General features: G+C 40.9%; 1 protein-coding gene across 35 annotated transcripts in view; it reads left to right on the plus strand.

Moving 5' to 3' along the window:
• The window catches only part of RIMS1 (regulating synaptic membrane exocytosis 1), a 479,645-nt gene that overhangs the window by 450,572 nt on the left and 3,940 nt on the right, over positions 1-25,133 (plus strand). For all 35 annotated transcript variants that reach the window (XM_060235941.1, XM_060235653.1, XM_060235663.1 and 32 more), the window contains 4 exons: positions 15,890-16,031; positions 17,521-17,633; positions 19,927-20,028; positions 24,446-24,585. In XM_060235941.1, coding sequence (XP_060091924.1) covers positions 15,890-16,031; positions 17,521-17,633; positions 19,927-20,028; positions 24,446-24,585 — 497 coding nt within the window. The remainder of the gene's footprint in view (positions 1-15,889; positions 16,032-17,520; positions 17,634-19,926; positions 20,029-24,445; positions 24,586-25,133) is intronic.

The following is a 25,133-nucleotide window of genomic DNA, read 5'->3' on the forward strand; positions in this document are numbered from 1 at the left end:
ATCCAACCATCCACAAAAAGGGAAAAAGTTCAAGAGTCCTTCTTCCTGAAAGATTTCCACATCTTAATTTGCTGGTCGGGATGCACCTTCTCTCTTCTCAATGTGGCCTGCCCTCTCAATAATGAGAAGAATCCAACGCCATTTCTTCCTCTCAGCATGACTTCACTCAATCTGGATTTCCGGTCTTATTTTGTAACTGCGCCATAGGGATCCATTTTGGTTTTCTTTTGTTCATTTCGGAGTGGATCACTTTCCCATTCTTATTCCGCAGACGTCAGCAGAATCTCTTTAGCACTCAGCTCCTGTAGATTTGAAAGTTCGCTAGCTTTCAGCATAAAAGTTCCCATTTGCTTTCTAATCAGCTGCATTAATGAGCCAAGATCCTGTCTCAGAGAAGTAATATTCCATAAGATATCTTTTTTATAAGACATTTCACTTGTTAGTGCCATTTTTCTCTGTCAGAAGTCTCTTAATCCAAGTTGAAAAGTAGCTTCAAGATCCTGTTAAATCAATATTCCACATCAGCTCCAGCTGAGATTTCAAATGTTATCATTTCAAATGCAGTCAGGCGACAGGGACAGATCTCTCTAGAATATATTTCATTTATGTTCAGATCATATTTCAGCCAAATAATAGTCTCTTTAACATATGTCCAATTATAATCTGGGTCAATTTAAGTATTTGTATTCAATCCAATTCAAGTAATTACTGATACTTAAGATTGCTCATAGACTTTTCGAGGCCTCATTTGCAAGAGGAAGTAGGCATATAATCAGCCTCTATTCCTTCCTTTGAGCTAGTCGCTCGTTGTTATGTAAAACGACCCATTAGCCAGTGGAATTGAAAGTTCACTTACTTGTCAAGTAGAATTGCCACAAAAGAAGTAGAAAAATGCTACATCAAAAGCTTACTAAGAAAAATGAAAGAAAGCAGTCAGGCATTAATCTTTTTCTGCTGCTGTGCCAGCTATCATGGCTGCGGAGCCTCGGGCATGCAGGAAGCACAGGGGCAGCCGCTGCTGTACCCCTAGCTCCCTGCAAAAGTCGCATGCCGAAGAAAAACCCCTCCAGGGCTTTCCTATGGAGGCGCCACATCTGTGACGCCCCTCCAACAACCAGATTCAGAGGTGCCGCAGAAGGACGAACTGCGGACACCCCTGAAGGCAAGATGACGTAACCTGGAAACCAGAATCAAGATGGCATGTATTTGATACTATGTAATGTATGCTCTCTTATTGAATTTCTCTGAATCTTTATCCTTTCATGACAATTGCAGGGGTGGGAGACACTGAAGTTTAACTAAATAAAATTAAACTAACCTGTAATGCCACAGACTTCTACCTGGTAATGGCTGCATTACAAAGTTAGATAAAGTTGCTGACTTTAAAAATATGAATGCCTACTCTCCCTGTAATGGGGAATTTGTGAAAATTACCACACCCCTTCCACTATCAAAAAAAAAATAGCCTGGATCCAACACTATGACTGGTTTTGCTGACTTTTAGAAATACAAGATTTTTCCGCATTTTCATTGTGCTCACTTGTAAGTTCTTGTTTCTTTGGGGTTTTTGCTCCCTCTATCGTCAGTTTGATATCCCACAGCATATCCCACTGGTTTTCAAGACCAGACATAAATACCGTATTTTTCGCACCATAAGGTGCTCCGGACGATAGGACGCACCTTCCTCCTGGGGGGCGATCCGCTGCCTCCGATCCCGGCGCTTCCTCCATGCCTGCCTACCTGGCTCCAGCTCTGACGCTTACAGCAAGCGCCAGGATCGCTCCCTCTGCCCTCTGATCCCAGCACTTGCTGTAAGCATCAAAGCTGAAGCCAGGCAGGCAAGCATGGAGGAAGCACCCGCCCCCTCCGCAAACCCAGTGCTTTGCGAGCACCGGCTGTGGAGGGGGCAGCGTGCTTTCTCCGTGCCTTTCTGCCTGGCTTCAGCTCTGATGCTTACAGCAAGCGCTGGGATCAGAGGGCAGAGGGAGCGATCCTGGCGTTTGCTGTAAGCGTCAGAGCTGAAGCCAGGCAGGCAGGCAGGGAGGAAACACGCTGCCCTCTCCACAGCCGGCGCTTGCAAAGCACTGGGTTTGCAGAGGGGGCGGGTGCTTCCTCCGTGCCTGCCTGCCTGGCTTCAGCTCTGATGCTTACAGCAAGCGCCGGGATCGGAGGGCAGAGGGAGCGATCCTGGCGCTTGCTGTGAGCATCACAGCTGAAGCCAGGCAGGCAGGCACGGAGGAAGCGCCGGGATCAGAGGCAGCGGATCCCCCCCCCCAGAAGGTAGGTATCGGTACCTTCGCTCCATAAGACGCACACACTTTTCCCCCCACTTTTTTTTGGGGGGGGAAGTGCGTCTTATGGTGCGAAAAATACGGTGTATATATAATATCAAATTGACCACTAGAGGGAACAAAATATGTGAGGAATGGGGGGGAAGGTGCTCAAAGAAACAGGAACTTACCATGAGAATTAAGAAAAACCCTCAGTTAAACCTTACTTAATCATATATTTACTTCATTCATACCCTGCCCTTTTTTCCATTAGAGACTCAAAGCAACATATTATTTTCTTCTCCATTTCATCCCTGCAACAACAATCTCGTCAGGTAGGCAGGACTGAGAGTGTATGAGTGGCTAAAGGTCACCAGTGAGCTTCCATGGCAGAATGGTGATTTGAACTTGGTTCTCCCAGATTTTAGTCCTACACTCTAAGCATATATATGAACATATATGAAGCTTCCTTATACTGAATCAGACTCTTGGTCCATTAAAGTGAACATATATGAAGCTTCCTTATACTGAATCAGACTCTTGGTCCATTAAAGTCAGTATTGTCTACTCAGACTCGCAGCAGCTCGTCAGGGTCTGAGGTTTTTCACTCCTATTTGCCTGGACTCTTTTTAGTTGGAGATGCCAGGGATTGAACCTGGGACCTTCTGCTTACCAAGCAGATGCTCTACCACTGAGCCACCGTCTCTCCCTCTATACCGCACTACCTGTCAGTGAAAACTCATGTGCATGCATTTTCAGAAAATGTTTTCAGTTGATTGAACAGATGGATTTGGGTTTTTTTCTACTATAATGTTATGTTTCAGTTTAAATTTGCTTTAGGCTTACAGGTATGAGTTTCTCTAAAATCTTGTGTTATTATTAATTGTTTTACTGTTCAATTGGTTACTGTAGCTCTACAATGCTACCTATGGTTTTATAAGCCATATTTATAGGATTTGTAAATTTAAAATACATAGTATGTATAAACAATCTTTTTCCTGATCCATTTTCCTACTAATAATATCTAGCATTGGGTTAAAGCTCTGATTTCCTGATACATGATGGCAGAAAGAATACTCTTCTGGAGTATGGGGAGCAAGTGAGACAGTGTACACAGGCACAACAGCATACATACCATACCTGATAACCCAGCTCTGCTGTAGCAGCTCTGATAGCTATGGTGAAAGGAAGTTGAGGGAAGCGATAATATTTCTTTTCCAGTAAATTGTAGAGGACGAACACTCCACAGGAGCCAGAATGGATTAGATTCTAAACTAGGAGATTGGGGCCGCGGTCACATTCACCATTAAATCCATCCCTAACCCGTCGCTATTATACCCCGCAGCTTTTTTACAACGAATGTCCTGATCAGACATCCCTCCATCCTTCAGTTCTAAGCAGCGTTGGTCCCATTGTTGGTTGATCAGAGGTCTCAACCAGACCTCATTTTTTGAGATGGCATTCCATACTCACACAAGTGCAGTACCATGGGATATCGTGCTTGGGGGTTTGTTTGTTTTTTGGGGGTTTTTTTAAAAGGTGCCAGAAAAGGTGGGCGATCTGCTCCCCCCTCCATTTAAACACCCGGAAAGGAAGGGGAGGCCCAGGAGTTCTCTTTGCTGTTTCTCCGCCTGTCGGGGAGACAGCAAAGGTGGGTCATCTTCCTCCCCCCCCCCATTTAAACACCCCACCGTGGTGTTTAAATTGTGGAAGGAGAAAAGCAACTCTCTTTGCTGTCTCTCCGCCTAGTGGGAGCATTTAAACACTCCACCGTGGTGTTTAAATGGGGGGGGCACGGCAACTCTCTTTGCTGTCTCTCCGCCTGGCGGGGAGACGGCAAAGGTGAGTCATCCTCCTCCCCTGGCAGGGAGACAGCAAAGGTGGGTGATCTGCGCCCCCCCCCCATTTAGGAAAGGTCCCCTGTGCAAGCACCAGTCGTTTTCGACTCTGGGGTGACACTGCTTTCACAAAGTTTTCACGGCAGACCTTTTACGGGGTGGTTTGCCATTGCCTTTCCCGGTCATTACACTCCCCCCCCCCAGCAAGCTGGGTACATATTTTACCGACCTCGGAAGGTTGGAAGGCTGAGTCAACAATCGCTGGCGCAATGATATCATTTGGAGTGGGCTCTCGCAGGGAAGCGGATGCGCGCTTGCACCGAGTTGCCTACAATGGAGCGTTCAAACATAGAAAGTACGTGCGGGAGTCATCGGAAGCATTCTTATTCTGGATTTAATGTACTATCCAAAAAGTCCGCATCTCAGTCGTGGCAGTTCGGGACACGAACGAGCCAACGACCATTGCCAGATGCTGAAGTTTGGACAACCACATAAAATCCGACATGCACCTGGCTTTCATCCATGCCCATCTCGTCAGTTTATGTGCGTCTTACCTCAGCCTGGACCTCTCTAACATCAATGTAACAGCTGTTTGACGCTGACTTAATGTGTGCCTTACATTTCTGTATAACACACACTGTCTCCAAAGATGAGTTTTAATTCTTGGAACCAGGTAGGAGAACATAAGCAAGTTCTTTTTCTTGATTGTTTCTTCAGTGAAAAAGTAACAATTTGCTACTGTTATTAGTTGCACTCTTTAGGACCTGCTCTCAATATCCTCAAGGATTGTCCAATAAGGTTTAGTACCTTTAACAGCATACCATGTTGAACTGATGTTTGATAGAAAGCTAGTTTTGATAACCTATGAAATACATTCACATTCAGTTTAATTGAGACTGAGGGAGTTTGTTTCATTGAAGGTGGGTTACAACATTCTTAGAACATACAAGGACTTAAAATAGAATATAATTCATAAAAACAATTACAATGCAATATTAACACATACAGTATGACAACATATAGTTTGCAAAAAAAAACCAACCCAGTATTTTTGGGGTTTGGGTATATTGAATCTGAAAATATCAACATTTCCTGATATTCCTGAATCCCAATATTGGTATGGTATTTGGATTTGGTAAATATTCAGGATTGCTGAATTTTTCGGTTCCATTATATACCCTCTGGTGACTATTATAGTCAATGGTTCCCATAGCATATAATGGAGAACTCCCCACTCATAGCCACAGTTTCTCCTCATTCCTGCCCGCCTGTTTGTTCACAGAGGGCAGCAGCAGTTGCTGCAGCTGTTCCCTATACCCACACTGTCCTGGACTTTTGTCTAAGGCCTGAGAATCGCTAAGATCATCTCTGAAACAAGAAATAACCTGTTTGTTGTACAGATGTGTTGCTTCACTAGCACACCACTGTTGCAGATATATCTCTTGCCAATATTGATATTCCTAGGTAGTTTATTTGACATGGATATGCATTACATCTTGTTTCACAGATGCTCTTGTGGCTGAGGTGAGGAAGCCTTTAAAAGATAATCTTAGAAACTGCCTTTTAAGTTTTTACCTGTGTACCTCAACAGCAAGAAAGTGCTGAAAAGTGGCTTTAGGACCTAGTCACTTTAAATCTTTGGGGTTCATTTATATAAGGTGATATTTTAATGAAATACATACATCATAATAAAATAAAGTCCAAAATTTGCCACCAGCTTCATGATGATTGTAGGAGTTGCCATGCCGAAAAATGAATAGAACTGGATCATCCTATCCCACATTATCTCAAGGCACCTCCCCATGCAATGGAAACTTAAAGTACTAAAAAAAAATTAGCAGACACCTCATCAAAAGAGTTTGAAAACTGTATTTGAAAGTGTTTGAAAATTGACCACCAGCTTCAGGGTGCTCATGGAAACTACAGTGCCAGAAATGAGGGGAACTAGGACATCCCAGCCAGGTTACGTCCAGATCCCCTTCCCAGCTAATTGCAACTTGGAAACTGCATCTGCTCATTCATCTCACCATTCTTGTAGCTCACAATGTTTGCAATATTAAACAATTGTTTGAATACTGAATTAGTAGTTCTGCCTTCTGCCTAAAAAATTGCAGCAGTGCCTTTTTCTTCAATGGAGACCCAAAGTGGCTTACATGGTTCTCCTGTCCTCTGATTTCTCCTCACAACAACCAAATCACAATTATTAGTCTGTTCAGAGTAACAGAAACTCAAGTTATTTGTTTTGTTGTTTTAGATAAAGGACATATGGGGGGGGGAGATTAAATGTTTGTTCAAGGGCCTGTGTTAACTGTCAGCATCTAGGGAAACTGCAGTCCAAAAGGAAATGGTGGCATGTTGCATATTACTGGTTAAGACTGGAAATCCTCCTACCTGAAAATTAAAGTCTCAGCAATAACCTTGAGAGCATTAACGTTGCCTATCATGGTACTGGCAGCTACCACCTGTTATAGTTTGCTACCTTGTGATTTTCAGTACATTTGTGACTCAAAAAGCATTCTGTAGCATTTTATGAAATACTAGTTGATGATTAGGTCTTCTCCAAGGAACCTAATTTAGACTATCGCAAAAAAGACTTTTGAGTGAAGCTGCTTGTTCATCTCTGACAGTGTTTCATGCCAAGTGCTCTTCTCAGTTTAAACAAAGATATTACAGGAACTTCAGCGTTTAGTCTCCAGAAGACAGTTAAAGTTTATGTTTTAATTCCTTCAGAAAACTCAATGACATAGTTGATGTTTAACTTTGCTGAAGTCTAAGAGGTAAGTCTGTAATTTGTTCACTTTGCTTGGAATATTTAAAAGTAGGCTATATACAAACCTGTTGTTTCTGAAATAAATGAAAGCTGAAAACAGGTTTGGTATGCTACATTAATCTGAAGCTGCAGACCTTGAAAATAAACTTAATTTGAGAACCTGTTATAAAGAAACAACAGTTGCACTATGGTTTTAGTAAAGTAATTGAATCTCTGCAAAAAGTAAAATTTTGACAATTCAAAGTAATAATTCTAGGGAAAGCTGTTACGATAACTGATGAAACTAGTTTTCAGATAGCTGTTATGTGTGAATGCAGGAAGTTAGGTGGAACTTCTCCTGTTACAAAAGAGTGACTGTACGTTCTTTATAAATTTGTCTTTTTTATACAAAGAAGTGTTAGTAGCTTAGCTTCACAGGGTTTTCTGTCTTGATTTTATGACTCATTGGCATTTATGAGAAGAAGCATGGAAACTTTGATAGCATGTCTTCATTCCAAGTTTCTGACTGTGAACAAATCCTTCAGATTGTTGAAATATGCTCATCTGGACAAGAACTTTAATTGTATCTTTGTATGCACCAGGAAGTGAATATCTCTGTTTACTTTACTTTCCACTGCTAGAAGTTCCTTTTTCTAACCAATTTCTAAATCAGTGTATTGAAAGAGGAGTGGCCATTGATTACTTCATTGAAAATAGCTTGTCATTTACTTCAGAAACATGGGGTGGGTAGGACTTTCAAATGTATAAAGTATTAAAATATAAAATATGATAATATGGTTGACTGCATAAATGAATTAGTTTCCACCCCACTCTAACGTCATTTTCCCATCAACAATTCAGTGACAGATCGAAGTTGGTGCTCTATTGGTATCCTAATTTGAATTTATGCTATTTTAATCCTGGAAATTATCTGGAAGAAAACATCCTAACAGTTTATAGCAGAACAACTCTTATTGTTACCATGGTAACCATGTATTAAACTCATGTGTCATTTGACTTCCTTTTCCTTGCTCCTTTTTCTCTCAAGGGACAAGAGAGGGAAAGACAGAAAGAAAATGAGAAGAGATGCCTGAAAAATACTAAAACAGTCAGGTCGAGAGTGTTTAGCATGGAGGTGCCATCTTAATTGGCTCAGCCTAACTTTAACAGAAACTCTTATCATGTCCTGAGAAAAGTAAAATACATGTTGTTGAATGACCATGCTCATATAGATCCATCCTAAAGCATCCCAATTTTTTTAGTTAATAATGTTATTAAATGTTAGCATTTAAATGTTAGCTGCAGATTTGGGGGTAGAGCATTAGGAGGACAAGGTTTGGGGAGGGAAGTTACCTCAGTCCACCCTGCAAATTAGACATTCCCCAGGGAAATTGATCTGGAGACCAGTTGTAATTCCAAGTGATCACCCCCCACGTGAAGGTTGGCATCCATAGTTGCACTGAAGAAAATGGCTGCTTTGGAGTGTGGAGTCATAATCTGGAGTTGGCAACTCTATCACCTTCCAGCCCAACAGCCAACCTACAGTGATCTGCCCCTCTGTCTTAAGCTTTTCCTCTCCCCCCCCCCAGCAGCTTTACCATCTCTCCCCACACGTTCCCCAGAGAGTACTGAGGTCTGGGACTCAAAATCTTCTCACCATCCCCGGGCCCAAGGAAGTGCGCCTCAAAACAACTAGAGACAGGGCCTTTTCCACAATGGCCCCTATGTGGTGGAACCAGCTACCGGAAGAGGTGAGGGCCCTGCGGGACCTTACTCAGTTCCGCAGGGCCTGTAAGACGACCCTCTTCCGGTTAGCCTACGCCTGACTGGACAAATGTAGCTTTCTAGATTCTAGATTTTTGTGATTATACTGTATAGTTTCAATGTAAAACGTAAAATTTTAAGGTTTTTAGGTTTTAAATGCTTGATTTTAAATGTATTAATTTGTTCCGATTTTATTGTTTTATTGTTTGTTGTAAGCCGCCCTGAGCCACTTGTGGGAAGGGCGGGATATAAGTTACGGAATAAATAAATAAATAAATACCAATGAAAACTATAGTCCACTTCTGTGGTGCTAGCAACTGGGTCTGGCCCAATTGCATGGTAGGGAATCCTCAAAGACTTGTATAAGCTGCCTCATTTTTCCCTGCACTTCCATCCCAGCACTATGACCTCTTTCCCTCCCCCTGGCACCCCCCATATCCTCTCCACTTTATCTGCATCATTCTCTCCTCAGCAATTCACCAGCCTCCTTTTTATTGGCTTCCCATCTTCAGCTATTGTTATTTATTTCATGTATACCCCACCTTTCTCCCCAATGGTGATCATAGCAGTTTACATTATTACATTATATTATTCTCCTTTCCTCCGAATAACCCTGTGAGGTAGATTAGGCCGCAAGTATGTGACTGGTCCAAAATCACCCAGTGAGCTTCTGAGTTGGGGATCTGAACACAGATCTTCCAGATCCTCTGAATCTCTAACTGATACATCACACTGGTTTTCATACAGTGGCTGCTGTTGAATAGGAGCAAGAAGCCATGCCTAGTTGAGTCACACAAGTCAAGTAGTATCAAGTCACCCACAGGATCTTGCCAGGCCTAGGGTTGCCAAACCCCTTGTGGGACTAGGAGATCTCCCAAAATTACAACCAAAGTCCAGAAAACATAGATCCATCTCCCTGGAGAAAATGGACTCTATGGCATTATATCCTGCTGAAGCCTCTCCCCTCCCCAACTCCTGCTCTCCTCAGACTCCATCACAAAATCTCCAGGAACTTTCCAACTTAAAGCTGGAAACCCTAGCTGAACCTGGCTCCAATAAGTAAAGGCCCAAATAACTCAAAAGCCAAAATAAGCCCAGGAAAGGCCCTGCTCCCTCCCCCCGTCCTTTATTGACAGCTCAAGCATTGAACAATCACTGAGGAAATCTACAGGCACTCCATTTATAATTTTGTACTTTTTAAAAACTCCCCAATGTATTTTTTAAAATTATTTTTAGAGTTCAGATTTTTCTGCAAACCTGGGCCATTGTTCACATTTATAGAAAGATCTGTCTTGACAGTTCACAGCTCTAATTCCTAGATGTAAGTAACCAAAGATTTGGCTGATTCGCTGTTACAATACAAGATATATATTATGATTCTTTAGAATTTTGAAGCTGGCCTGAGTTCCATTTTGGTAGAATGGCAGAATTTTTTTTAAAAAAATCCTTTAAATAAATAATAAACATTTACAAATTTAATCAAGAAAGTAGCCTCCTGGTTGTCTGGTGATGCCATTGGACTCAGGAGCAGAATCTCCAGTTCCATCATGGAAGATGCTGCTCCCAGCAGCCCCAGCCCTGCTCCCAGAAAGCCTAGCAGCCTACCAGGTGACAACACAGGGCCCTTACCCAGCATCCTAAGTCCAGATGAAGTCAGGGGCTCAACATTGGAGTGGCCTAGAGATGATAGCAGCTTCCACAGCTTCTGCAGAAGCCAGGGTGGGGCTGGAGCAGCTTGCACCAAATCAAGCTTCAGCGGAAGCCAGGACAGGGCAGCCTGCACAAAGGCAATCCAGGATAGAAGCAATGTTTCCTCTAAGTTATGGAGTCTTGTGAGCAAAAATTCTACTTTGTGAGTTACTGGCATTAAAGTTGTGAGCAAGCAATTTGGCTACTGCATAAATTAGTTTGCTGGGGAGGCATTTTTCCTACGCTAAGACAAAAATGTGTGAGCCAGAGGCTAAAAAACTGTGATCTAGCTCACACTGACTCAGCTTAGAGGGAACACTGGATAGAAGCCAGGTCAGTTCCAGAGAGCTCTGCATCGGGGCAAGTAAGTCCAACAGCAACCCAACAGAACAGTCAGGGAAAAGCAAGGGCAAGGACTAAGGACTGGCAACCTATCTCATCCAAGCCCTGATAGAACCAGTAGGGTGGACAGCTGGTGGGAAGCAGGCACCTAGCAGCCCAGTAGGAAGATCAGGGGAGGAGGGAATCACTTTGTGCTCTCAGAGAGACGTCGGGTATGCGAAAGAAAGGGGCTACTTAGACCAAAAGTATCTATAACTTTTACAAACCACTCTCCCCAAAGCACTAAAAATTGAATCATAATGTAACTTGTGCTGCAAGTAAGAATTTAGGTAGCCCTCTTTAGGCTGATTTCAGATGCAAGGAAAAAATGCTAAATATGTTGGGTTTTTAAACATTTCACATGCATTATGATGAGTTAACTATTTAATGGACCAGCATATCTTATTCTCCCTGTCCTACTTCAAAAATGTGTCCTGTGATCCCATGACAGTCACAGTATTCAATACAGAACTGAGAGGATCAGTGTAATCAGTGGTAAGAATTAGATAAACTGTGTGACCTACATATATGAAACAGCAAGCTGAGCAACAGCATGTGCATGTAAAAATATTTTCCAGCTTCTTGATAAAATCTGGTTCAATTCCCAATGCCATAATAGTTTTGTTCTGTAATAATGAACTGGTTCATTGCCTGAAGAGTCTTCTCTATGTTATTTGTATATCTTAATCCATAGATGCTGATACATGTTCCAAATGAATTGGTGACCAAAAAGTAAATACTTTGAGGAAATATTATACAATTTGTGTTTTTACATTTTGCTATTTTGTATGGAATTTGTTTCTGAATCAACAGATATATGAAAGTATTCCTGCTTTAAATGGTTATGTCTTAACATGAATTTTTTTTTCTGCTAAAACCAAGATGAATAGCCACAAACACTTGCACTGCTATTTTATAAATCTCTCTCTGTGTGTGAAATGTGTGTGCAACACAACTACATATATAGCTGCAGAGTGATTTTAGTATGAACAACGATTAACTAATGGAAATGCGTCAGTTTTTCATAATCAAATAGTACCATTGACCTCATAGCATCTCTACATCATTGTAAATTGTTGCATGGTATCTTTTGAAATTCAGTGTCTGAGAAGAAAATAACATGAAAACTTGCCTTGGTAATAGGTACATCACCCTTTTATCTTTGGATATTTGTTATTACTTAATATGGGGTTATTGACACAAGCACCTAACATTTCTCTGTATTAACAATTCTTTTGCGTCTATCATTGTTCCTTAAAGCCGATAAGGAAAATCATCTAATATATGAATAATCTTCCAGTCACCCCTCAGCACCAACTTGACAATTGATTTACAGGATTCTTTTGATTCACTGGTAGGTTCTGAAAGAATCATTTTGGTGTAGGAAGGTGCTTAAGCTTGTTTAAATTCAATATTTCTGTTGTCAAAATAATTATGTGAACTCAAAAGGTCTGCAGGGATACAATAATAACTGCAAGAAATGTGGAAAGCAATGTTGGCTAACCTTTTATATTCTGCATTCTGTATGTATGAATAAAATTTATCTACTTTTTAGATTTACATACATAGCAAACTCTATTTCTATAATTTTTTGTAAATTTTGTTAGAATTTTGCTTACATATGTTAATCCTAAAGTGATAAACCTGCTTGGAATTTTGATTCTGGTGCCCTTCCAGTTTTCTTTGTGTTGTATTGTCAAATCTTTTTTATAACACAAGAATTTCACAGTAGTGGTGGAACCCCACCTAAAACGTTCTTGAACATCATTGTGTTCATGCAGCCCTGAATTTCAATGGGCAAAGTACTACTTGCAGGAAGAGTGGAAAGGACTGGTTTATCAAGCAGCTGGGGACAAAACATCTGTATAGCAAGATCTGCAAATCTGTGTCATCTGTCTCACAACCAAATATTTAACTGGGAATGGAATCCCAGTCAGCAGACTGAATAGTCACACAGTGGGCAAACAGGATTGCTTTTACAATGATAACAACATGCTCAGATAGGGTGGTGTTTTATTGGTGTTTTGAAAAGCCTTTCACATATCTGTCATCTTAACTGAACTGCCAAAAATTGAATTTGCATATCAATTAACTTTTACAAAAGCATTTTAGTAACGTTTTATTTTGATATTTATGTTTGCTGTTTACAGAATGTCCAAGAAAATGAAAACCATTAGAGTGTTGTCTAGCCACCTTGTGTACTAACACCCTCACTCTGTGTTCCGATGCATTAATACAGTGAAATAGCTCATCCCTTAGCATTTGATCTTGGCTTAGATTGGAATTCTGTCATTGGGTAACCTTGGAAAATTATTCCAAATCTCCCAATGTTGTTGTAGGCCACAGTGGGTTAATCCCAGAGTATTCTCATCCCCTAGCACTGGTGGAATATTATAGTAGTAAAATAAATCGATTATCTTACATTAATAAAGCATGGTTTTTTTCAACGTCTTTTACACACAAGTGAGGTAGAACTCGGCAGCCCTATTCTATTTGCTTTGCATAGCATGCCACTTTATTTGGTGTATTGAAAGGTTCAGTTTGCACTATGACAATTAAAGTGACAATATGGATCCAGTTTGGGTGGAGCTGGGATGTGTAGGTTTCCTTTAGGTCAGTAATTTTCATGTTTTTTACCTTCAGTCAATATTTTTCATATAAATGTCTGGCAAGATACCCCTGCATATCAACCATATGTTTGTTGAAAGATTCTGTGGAATATCATTGGTCTCACATTTCATTTCATTCAAGGCACTTAGCCTGCTGGTCCTCACACCACAAAAACAAAGAATGCAAGAGAGAGATTTCACCTGACACTTACGTAGCTGTCAATAGATCCATAGTAGTGGGGAAGTTATATTTCATCTTGTCTGCCATTATTGAAGGACAAAGTACATGTCCTGGTTTCCTTCTTATTTCTCTCCTTTACAACTGCATATTGATAGAACACTGCACATACTGCTGCAAAGTACACCCTGAGAGTCATTTTCAAAGAAAATGGTCCAGGAGGAAGGGCCTTGCTCCCCACACCACAGTCCCAAACCAAATAGCCCCCCTCCGCCAGTTTTAAATGAGCATTCTGGGTGCCTGCAGGGAAAGCAAATAGGGTCAAGGAAATCAGGACCCAACTTGTGTACTTGGCCCTGAGCTTCACATTGCAAGATGGATGCTCTTGAAGCTTATGTAGGATTGCCAGGCAGAGACGGGGGTGCCCAACTGCCACATCCTGTCCTCCAGCCACCAATAAGCTTGTTGGCGGGGGAATTTACATAGAAAAGAGTCAGGCCCAGGCCTTGTTGCCAGTGCCACACAGGAAGTGACATCATCACACCAATGTCATCCAGGTGATGCTCTGGTGTTTGAGCAAAAACTGTATGGTAGAAGCCAGTATGATGATGGCACTTCCTGTGTTATGTCATTGATGAGGTCTGGGTCTTTCACTTTCTTCAGGTAAGTCCCCCCTCTTGGCATCCCTCGTTGGTTGCCAAGTGGGACCTGGCTAGGCTTCCCAATCCTCAGGTTTGGGGGGTGGGAGTTGCCAGGTCTAGGGTTGCCAAATCCAATTCAAGAAATATCTGGGGACTTCAGGGGTGGAGCCAGGAGATCTCCACCTCCAATGTCAACCTTCCTAATCCTCAGGTTTGGCAGGGGATCCCCCAGTTTTACAGGCTTCCCCCCACCCCCAGCCAGCTGGCTGGTGGGAGAAGCCCGTCCCACACAGCCACCATGTACCTGTAGATCTCCGGCAGGTTTAGAAACCTGCAAACAGGTTTGGTTTTAAAATGTGTGTGTGCGCCTTTAAAGTTAAGCAGGAAGTACGTCATGGGGAAGGGTCAGCAACAGACCTCGTCAGAGCACAGCCCCTCAGTTTGTTTTGCTTTCGTTTCAGAGCAAGAAAGTGTGTGTATAAAAGAGAGCAGCGTAGCCCCTGTACTTTTCAGACCTCGTTGTGGAGGCACCAAAGACAGTTAAGTGTGTGTGTGTGCTTTTGTGAGAGAGAGAGGGAGCATGAACAGAAGTCTTTGTAGAGCCAGTAAGAGGGTGTGTGTCTCTGTGCTTGTTTTGCATTGTTTTCAGAGTCTTTATATAGGAACCTGTTTATGTAGGGTTGCCAATCCCCAAGTGGGGGCAGGGGATCCCCCAGTTTGGAGGCCCTCCATCCACTTCAGGATCATCAGAAAGTGGGGGGAGGGAAATGGCTACTGGGAACTCTATTATTCCCTATGGAGACTTACTCCCATAGAAAATAATGGAGTATTGATCCATGGGTATCTGGGGGGGGGGGCTGTGTTTGAGGTAGAGGCACCAAGTTTGCAGCATGGCATCCAGTGCCTCTCCCCAAAATACCCCCAAAGTTTCAAAAAGATTGGTCCAAGGGGTCCAATTCTATGAGCCCCAAAATAAGGCATTTAAAAAGGTGTGCGATCCTTTTAAATGTGATGGCCAGAACTCCCTTGGAGTTCAGTTATGCTTGTCACACCCTTGCTTCTGGCTCCGCCCCAATGTCTCCTGGCTCCACCCCCAAAGTCCCCAGGTATTTCTTGAATTGGATTTGGCAACCCTAGACCTGGCAACCCTAAGCAGCTGCCTTCTGGGAAGCTTCAGTGCTTCTGGGCACACAATAATTATGCTCCATTAAAATGTATAGCTGTGCAGTTGATTTCAGCAGGTGAAGGACTATCCTAGATTACAAATTAAACAATATTAAAACTATTATAAACTATGAAAGTTGACTGCTTTTGTGCTGACAATTTCAGCCTGATACCTGAAATAAGTATAAGATCATGTGCATGTGTAAGGAAAGCTGAATTAAGAACTGTTGCATTTTATCTCATAATGAAAGGACATTCAGTGGAATATACTAGGGACAACAGAATGATTTTTGTACACAGTGCCAATATACCCTGTAGAAAATATCATTGGTTGTTTAGGAGGTTATAGCACTAATGGCTTATAAAATAAAATAAATACTTTCATAGGACAACTGATTAATTGGCAGCTGTTCTTCCCTTGTAAGATCAGAGTTTATGTACAGAATGTCCCAATCCATTACTAAACCATGTTCTTGATAATGCAGGACACGCATGTGTAGTAACATTATTAGGACTTAATTTTTCTTAAACTTCATTGATCTAGATGAACACACATTAAAGACCTGTATTGTTTCAGCTCTTGCTTCTCTTTCCTTTGTCTTTTAGAGACAGGCAACAAGAAGCTAAAAAGCACGATCCAGAGAAGCACAGAAACAGGTATGGCAGCGGAAATGAGAAGTCGAATGGTTCGGCAGCCAAGTCGGGAGTCAACTGATGGCAGCATCAACAGTTACAGCTCTGAGGGAAAGTAAGTTGAACTCGTAATCAGGGTCCCTCCATCTCTTAGGTGCTTTTAGCAGCCTAAGGTGATTGTTATAAAACAGTCATCAAACTAGAAACAGGTAGTAAAAACAATGTTTAAAGACCAATACCTTATTTAAAAGCCTGGGTAAAAAGAAGTGTTTTGGCCTGGCACCTAAATGCAAGTAGAGTATATGCCAGTTGAGTCTCAAGGGGGGAAGGGGAGTTGCCAGAACTGAAAAATCCATTCATGGCTGTTAGGGCCAGGTTGGTGTTGTCCTTACCCTTTTTCATTACCTGGAAGGCAAAAGTCTGAATTGGCAGTGGCTGTTAATTTCTAGCTTATGGAGAAAAGGCTTAAGGAGGCCATAAAAAGGCTATTCATTTCCTCCCAGGCAAGCAGAAGACTGTGCAAAATGCTGTGGGAAGAAAATGAAGCTTGGTAACTCTCAACAATATGCAGGTGCAGGCAAGCATAAGTGAAGCCAGCAAAGTCATTGGTCAAATTGGGAGGGAGTCAGGTGGAAGTTGCCCAACTGATGGTCAGCGTTGGCTGCCTAGCTCACCCTGCCTTCAGATATACTGATACAGCTTATTATTTAGATCTGTCATTTAATTAAGCTAGTTCAACCTAAATATGAGTGAGGGTATTAGTACACAAGGTGGCTAAACAGCATTGTAATGGTTTTCACTTCGGTCAGTGTGCTAGGGACAAAGGCCTGTCTCTATTTGCCATCTGCCTAAGTTCTGGAGAGATGAAGCATGAAGAGCAGGGCTTGTGAGGAAGCTCTTAATCAGCAGGCTGCAGGTTCACCAGAGGACACCAAGTAATCAGGGACTGAAGAAGTCCCGCTTTTGTTTTTACCACTGCAGCATGAGTGCCTTAAATCTGAGGCAGGAGCAATGTCAGATCAAGGCAAGGCAAGGAGGGCTGAAGTAGAAAAGGGAGGACATAGAATCTCTACCTTCTAATTAGGTTTGCTAGCAGGCCTGGAGGAAAAATCTCTTGTCCCCATTAAAAGAAGTTTAATCTGTGAAACCTGAAGCTTTTCATGACATGAAGACAATAAATCTGATTCATAATAAATCAAAGGGCTGTTATATACACAAAATGGTTTTGCATCAAGTGTGCTGAGAGATTAAAAAATATTCAGCATTGGGGAGACATGTGAGTGATTATTGACTTGACAGTTTATATAGAACCTTTTTTTTTCTTTTTACAGAGGTTAAATTTTGATCAAATCATTTCACTTTAGTAAAATTCAGCATCTATGAATTAAATGCAATCAAAATAAAGAAATTGTCAGCAACTGTACAGCTCCTAACATATATGATTTAGTCAATGATCATCAACAGCATATCCACTGCTGTGCCTAGGCTTCACTATAAATGTGGCACAGCATACGTCACATATTATGAGGAGGTCAGAGAACTTAAACAGATTATAACGTGTGGCTAAGAACTGTTTCTGTTTTCCTTTGTTCATTGCACTTCAGCCTAATATTTCCAGGAGTTCGACTGGGTGCTGACAGTCAGTTCAGTGATTTCCTTGATGGCCTTGGACCTGCCCAGCTAGTAGGTCGACAGACCTTAGCAACTCCTGCAATGGGTAAGAGTAGATCTGTTTTCATTAAGAAGGTATATGAGAACTCAGAGACTGTTTTATGATGCTGTGCTTTCATGGGCTGTATTTGCTCAGACCTTCCCTTTCCCTGTCCTATTGGATCATATTGATGCTCTTTAATCCCAGTTGGTATATCGCTTATTTGTTCATTGTATTTAGGTAAGACTTTTTAATGCATATTGATGAAAGGAGCACATATAATGAACAGACTGTTAGAAGAAAATATGTTGGTTTTTAAAGTCATTTTCTGTGTTTCTCATTTATCCTGGTTTCACTCTCTTTATTATCTGCTGAGGACTGCCATTAAGTCATAAAGAAATAGCTGCATTTTTTATGGAGCACTAAATCTCTAATATTTCTGTAGAAGGTGTGGTGTTTACCTCAGTATACTGTTGTTTTCTTTTTTTTTAGTTCCATTAAGGATAGTGGGATGATCTGTTTGACCTTAGTGGGAGAATGTTTTTGAAGTTTTTATCCAGGAGCAAGAGCTAATTGCATAATGAAACATCAGATGTTTCATTCAATTCTCTTTATGACTCTGTCTCAGTTTCTTGTATTACTTGTGAGCCAAATATTTAACTTCTCAGTGGTTTACTTTACCCTTCTTTAGAGCTCAGCAGTTATCTATCAGCAGTTTGGTTTTTTAACCTTCCTTGTTCATTCACAGAGAGACAAAGTGACAGGATTGTTGAATTTGGAAGAACTCCAAAATAAATTCCATCTGATTAGACCTGCAATGCATATAAACCATGTATAAGATTACATACAAATCACATTTTAACCTGCTGATTTTAGTCAATGCAGTTTTCAGCCCAATTCATATGTGGTTTAGGCAAAACAACAGATAAGCAGTCTTTTGGACTGATATTTTAGTTCAGTGACCTTTTAATTTTTAGCAGACTTTCTTAGCTTTGTAAACTAATGCTTTGAAGACTTATTTGGGGGCACAGAAACAGTTGCTGTATTTGGGCATGGCTGTGCTATGGCACCCCCTGCTGATGCAGGCAAACAGAGAAAAAACCACTTATGTCTGTTCTTGGGCCAAGTTTGTAATTTACACCTCTTTAGTTTGCTGTTGAGCTGACTTTGGCATTTTAAAAAACTATTAGTGAAAGAACATCCACTTCTGTCTGCTTTCAGACCCAAGTCCAGAATGTCAAGTGTCAGAAGTCGTCAGTACCCAACACTGTATTTCATTTTCTTATTCTTCTGTTGTTACAAGAATGTAGCACTGAGATGTTAAGACTTCTTAGGAACTGATTCCCAGGAGCCTCACTTTGTCATCCTCTGTACCTTGTAGCTTTTAGGAGTGACTACTGTAAATGGGGCTGCCCTTGAACATGGTTCAGATTCAGAAACTTCAACTAATGCAGAAAACCACAGCTTTTCTACTAGGAAAGCAGTTTGCTATTCAACACATTCTGCAGAAATCCCATTGCTTTCTAAACACAATCCAGAATGCTGATTTTAGCCTATAAATTCCTTAACTTGTAAATTCCATTATTCCCATAGGGTATAATGGAGAATTGATCTGTGGGTATTTGGGGCTCAAAGGGGGGTTGTTTTGTGAGGTAGAGGCACCAGATTTTCAGCATATCATCAGCTGCCTCTCCTCAAACCACCACCACAACCTCCAAGTTTCAAAAAAATTGGAGCAGGGGATACAATTCTTTGAGACCCAGATGAAAGTATCCCTACCTTTCATTATTTCCAAATGGAGGGAAGGCATTTAAAAGGCATGCTCCCTTTGGAGTTCAATCATCTTGTCACACGTTTGCTCCTGGCTCCACCCCCCAAAAACTCAGATATTTATTGAATCAGACCTGGCAGCCCTGCCTCTCATTCATTGAAATCAACTGGAGAGGCCTTGTCATAGAATCTTTGCAATTCAAGGCTTAACTGTGAGGGAACATGGGAGAGCCTTTTCTGTTACAGACCTTAATGCAGTTATAACTCCATGAACTTCTGAGAACTGCAAGAATAATATTCTAAAGATGATTGCTTTTTGTTTTAACTCTTTAGGCTGGTTTTTTTTTCTAATATGGTAGTATAGTAATACAGTATGGTATTACTGGTAATTCTGGTAATACAGTTTTATTTCTCATGTCAGAAACGTTATTATGATTTTGACCATTTTCTGCTGCATCAGGATACTGCTATGACTACTTTTGTAAAGAGCTTGGATGTGATTTTAAATAAACAAATAATGAAAATGCATATTTCTGGGCATTATTGCAGATTCATTATTGTCCTGTTTACTTATATTCCTTTTTTTCAGGTGACATTCAGATTGGAATGGTGGATAAGAAAGGCCAGTTAGAAGTAGAAGTCATTAGAGCTCGAAGCCTCACACAAAAGCCTGGTTCTAAATCTACCCCAGGTATGAATAGCTCTACACAATAGGATCATGCAAATTGTATAACATCTATCTCTCCTTCTCAGCACTGTAATAACCAGAGGTCATTTAGTAGAAAAAGAGGTGCCGGAGCTCATTAGCACAACTCATTTGCATATGTCACACACCCCTGACATCACCAGAAGGTGTACTAAATTGTATCAGCTCTGCATCTTCCTTAAAATGCTTCTTGAGTTATAATTGCCATAATAAAACCTTACTCTCATCATACTTTTTAAATTACTTTTTCCTATGTGGCCACAGTGACATCATGAAGATTTCCATTTGTTTGCTTTATATGTTTTGGTTATTTCCCCCTTTTTTGTGGAAGAAAATATTAGAACGTTTGTCAAATTTTAAGAGTTCAGCAAAATTCTCACAGGGGGTTTGAACAGTGGAGCACAGAATCAAGTATTGGGGGTGAGCAGTAAGAAAGAAAGAGCATAATAAAATTTAGAGGTTCTAGAGCTCCGCTCCTATGAGCTGCTGCCCCAAATGAGGCCTGGTAGTAACTAATAACCATGAATCACCATGCATTCCTTTCTTTGTGGGCATTATTGAAATTAGTGAAGGTGTGCCTGTTCCTTCACCTCTTTCACCGCTGGTATACTTTACTGGGTTTTTTGTTTTTAAAAAAAAATTACATTGACTTTCTACCTAGTCAGAGTCTACAACACAAAGAACATACAAACATTAAACCTTTTAAACTAGGGATGTTGAATTATTTTGTTATGAGGGCCGGATTTGACATAAACAGGACTTTGTGGGACCAGGCCATGCATATCATTAAAGGTAATACCAGATAATGGAGATATAAACTTTATAAAGTATACAGAAAAACACAATTAAAGATATTATTTTTAGTTAAAAAGATATTTTTAGTTAAAATTATTTTTAGTTAAAATAAAGCTCTTGCAGTGTTTTGTTTAAAATTGGAAGGTGGGGGAATAGTGGTATTTGGCAATGCAGTTTTAAAAATAAAACATCCAATAATAAAAAACCCCATAAGGATCATGGCAGAAACTAAACATATATATATACCAGACATATAGAATGCTCTGGGCTTAGGAAAACGTGAAATGGCTAGGCATTGCAAGCTTCTTCCCCTGCCCCAGGTCTACTCAGATTGGCAGTGGCTCTTCAGCGTAATATCCCCTTTGACTGTGGGTTCCCAGGTTAGAGTACTCACTAAACACCAGTTCTATTCAGCAGAGACATGCTGGCTCAAAGCATCAACCCTTTATTTGCACAGCCCCAGCAACGAACAGCTTTAACTGGCCATATATGCACTGAAAAGTGAAACTGTGCTCCACTCTATTAAAATGCATTGCAGCATATGCAAACCTGCAAGGAAAACATAGAATGGATTTTCCATTAAAGTCTCTGTGCCCCAATAGTAGTCCCAGAGTAGTCTGTTGGGGCACAGAGACCTTAATGGAAAGTCCATTCCACATTTTCTTTGCAGCTTTGCAAGCCCAGAATTGCTTCCTATTTTAGCCTGCAAAGACAAGGGGAAAAAAGCTGGGAACTTTGGCAGCCTTGGAGCTTCAAAGGATGAGGACAGAAGAGGGGATGGCTGTGGGCTTGATTAAAGCCCTGGGCCATACAGTTGACTCCCCTGCTTTGAACAATTAAAATACAGTTAAAATTAAAAATACATAAACAAAGAACACTTGAATGAGGACCAAAAACTCTTATTGCCAGTCAAAAAAAATTGTCACCTGGTCGCAAAAGGTATCAATAAATGGAGACAGACAAATCTCCCTGACGAGGGAGCTCCTAATTTTGGTTCTATGACTGAGAAGGCCCTTTCTCAGGTGAGCACCTGTCTACCCTAAGATTATGTGGACAACTGAATCAGGGTCTCCAAGGATGATCAGAATGAGTGGGTAGGTTCATGTGTTGATCCCAGGTGGTACAGGCCTTTAAAGGTCAATACCAGTGCCTTTAAGGGAATCCTGAAGCAAATTGGAAGCTGGTGTAGGTGGAGCAAAACTGAAGTTATATGGTTTGGCCCACTCCAGTCAACACTTTGGCCACAGCATTCTGTGCCAACTGTAGCTTCTGGACAGTGTTCAAGGGCAGCCCTACATACAGTGCATTGCAGTAGTCTAATCTACATGTTTTCAGGGCATGCATCACAGTGGCAAGATCTTTTCTGTCAAGGAAGGGCCACAGCTGACTCACCAGCTGAAGGTGCTGAAAGGCAGCTCTGGGCACCATTATCACATGTTTATCCAGCATGAAGCCTGGATCCAGGAGCACCCCCAAGCTACAAACATGGTCACTTAATGGGATTGCAACCTTATCCAAAACAGGGAATGACACATTTCTCAGGTCAGATCTGCTGTTACTTTGAAGATTCATCTGGATTCAACTGATATCTTGCCTTTGATTTCTCTGGAATGATGTAATAATGTTTTAAATACACAAAACTATTGCTGTCCTTACCAATAGCTGTCAATACATTTATTGATTAGTAATATCCACTGCTTGTTTGTTTATTTATTACGGTTTATATTTTGCTTTTCTGCCCTCATCAGGATCACCAAGGCACCTAACAAATTAAAAACATACATAATAAAAATGTTTTAAAGTATCTAAACCAAACAAAAACATATAAGTAAGACAAAATGAAGCTAAAATACACACATAATATTTTTTTAAAAAATTAAAAACATAAAGCAGGAAGGTAGGATCACTGAGAAAATGCCAAAAGAAGAAAATCATCTGACAACAGAAATAGACAGACAAGTCTCTCTGGGGAGATAGTGACTGAATTTTGGTGCCACAGCCAAGGAGGCTTTCTCCTCAGCAGCTCCCCACCAAATTTTAGAAGGCACCCAAAGTGATGCCTAGTGGTCAGATAGATTCATATTGGACTAAGCCATCCTTCAAGTATGCTGGTCCTGTTCATACAGGCTTTTAAAGGGCAATACCAGCACCCTGAATTGTGCTCAGAAACAGATTGGGACACCGTAGATGGGCCAAGATTGGAGCAATATGGTTCCTACAACCCAGTCAATATCCTGGCTGCAGCATTCTGCACCAGTTGAAGTTTCTGAACATTTTTCAAGGGTACCCCCATGAAAAGTGCACGGCAGTAATCTAATCTAGATGTACCGAATGTATGCACCATAGTGACCAGATCTTTTCTGCCCAGGGAAGGCCACAGCTGGTAAAAGGCGCTCCTGCCCATAGCTGCCACCAGTTTATCCAGCAGTAGGTCTGAGTCCAAGGGCACCCCTAAACTATGGGCCTGTTTCTTCAAGGGGGGGGGTATAACCCAAACCAGAAGGTCACAGGTCAGACCTTCTCACTAGTTTATAGTTATTGAGATCTCCTGGGTCCAAGGTTGCCTTCTTTAATAGTGCATGCTAAGGATGTACAAAAAAATGGGGGAATTTTATTGGTTCAGGTATATTGAACCTGAAAAAATATTGGTATTTCTTGATAGTGCTGAATCCCAATGCTAGTATAATATCTGGATTTGAGATTTTTTGGGAATCCTGAATTTTTCAGTTCCATTATACCCTATGGTGACCATTATATTCAATGGTCCCCATAAAGTATAATAGGGAATCAAGCCATGGGGTATTCAGGATGGGGGGGGGGGCTGAAAAATCCCAGTATCTGGAAGCACTATTGCCACTATGCTACATCAGCAGCTGCAATAGCACATCATCTGCCATAGCAAAGGGCTATCATGTGGAAAATTTTTGGAATATATATCCCTTTTCAGATGCTCTGTATGATATGGCACAGGTGTCTTCTATATGTACAACCATGGTATCCAAGAGGCTAAGGAAAACACCTACTAGGGTGTTTTTTGAGGATATTAAAATCATTAATTCACAGATCAAAATAAAGTATATTAGTATATCAATTACCAGCCTACCCAAAATTTCAGGAAAAGCCTCCGCAGTGATGCAGAGGAGGGAACAGCTGCCGTGGGGACTGAGGCATCAAAAATGCAATAAAATCCCAGTATCTAGAAGTGCCATTGCCATTATACTACATCAATAGCTGCAATAGCACATAGGCTGCCATAGAAAAGCACTGTCATGTGGAAGAGTTCCCACCTTATAAGCAGAACCACTATCATAATGAAAACAACTGTTTTCAAATGCCTCATGTATGTTCTGCAGAAAATTCTGGTGTTTACATTCAATCCACCCGTTCACATCATCATGCAAATAAAATAGGTTAATATTGTCAAATGCATGAAGCTTTGTGAAAAATATGGCAGATAATTTTATGACGGATGCTCTATTTAAAAATATTGTTTAGGTAGTTTTTGTTTCTGTGTTCTCTATAATTTTTTTTGCTTTAGTACAGATACCTTGAAAAGAAAGGTCTCTTTAATTTAGCCTTTAGAACAGATGTTGCTTCCGTTTTACAGCTCCGTATGTCAAAGTGTATCTGTTGGAAAATGGGGCTTGTGTAGCGAAGAAAAAGACAAGAATTGCAAGGAAAACCCTTGATCCTTTATACCAACAGACATTAGTTTTTGATGAAAGTCCTCATGGTAAAGTCCTTCAGGTCAGTAATTATTTCATATTGTTTCAACCTCTGATTCAGCCAGTGTAAGGACTGCTAAAATATTGAGTTATAACTAATCCCAATCATACCTATTTAAATTTTAAAATATTAGTATACTCTTTCAGTCAGTTGGCATTGATTCAACCAGGGCTAGATTCTATCAAATTTGGTATAGTACTTTCTACCAAGAAACAGGAAATCCAAGATTACACTAACTCAATGCATTGCAAATTTATCATCATGTATCTAATTCCAAACCAGGCCATAGGGTGTGGATCAATAGATCCACAAAATGGAGCTAGTGACAGATGAGAGGAGGGGTTCTCTACAGACCTGAAAAAGTCCCAAACTTTCAAAAAAATCTGAAATCTTAAAAGATTATTTTTGTCATCAAGTTTAAGCCACCTTGTGGGAATCTCATAGAGTTTTCAAGGCAAGAGACATTCAGAGGTAGTTTGCCATTGTATGCCCCTGTGTAGCATCCCTGGAATTCCTTGGTGGTCTCCCATCCAAATAACTGACCAGAGCCAACCCTGCTTAGCTTCTGA

The sequence above is a fragment of the Heteronotia binoei genome, chromosome 1 (assembly GCF_032191835.1).
Source record: "Heteronotia binoei isolate CCM8104 ecotype False Entrance Well chromosome 1, APGP_CSIRO_Hbin_v1, whole genome shotgun sequence".
In the NCBI taxonomy this organism is placed as follows: domain Eukaryota; kingdom Metazoa; phylum Chordata; class Lepidosauria; order Squamata; family Gekkonidae; genus Heteronotia; species Heteronotia binoei.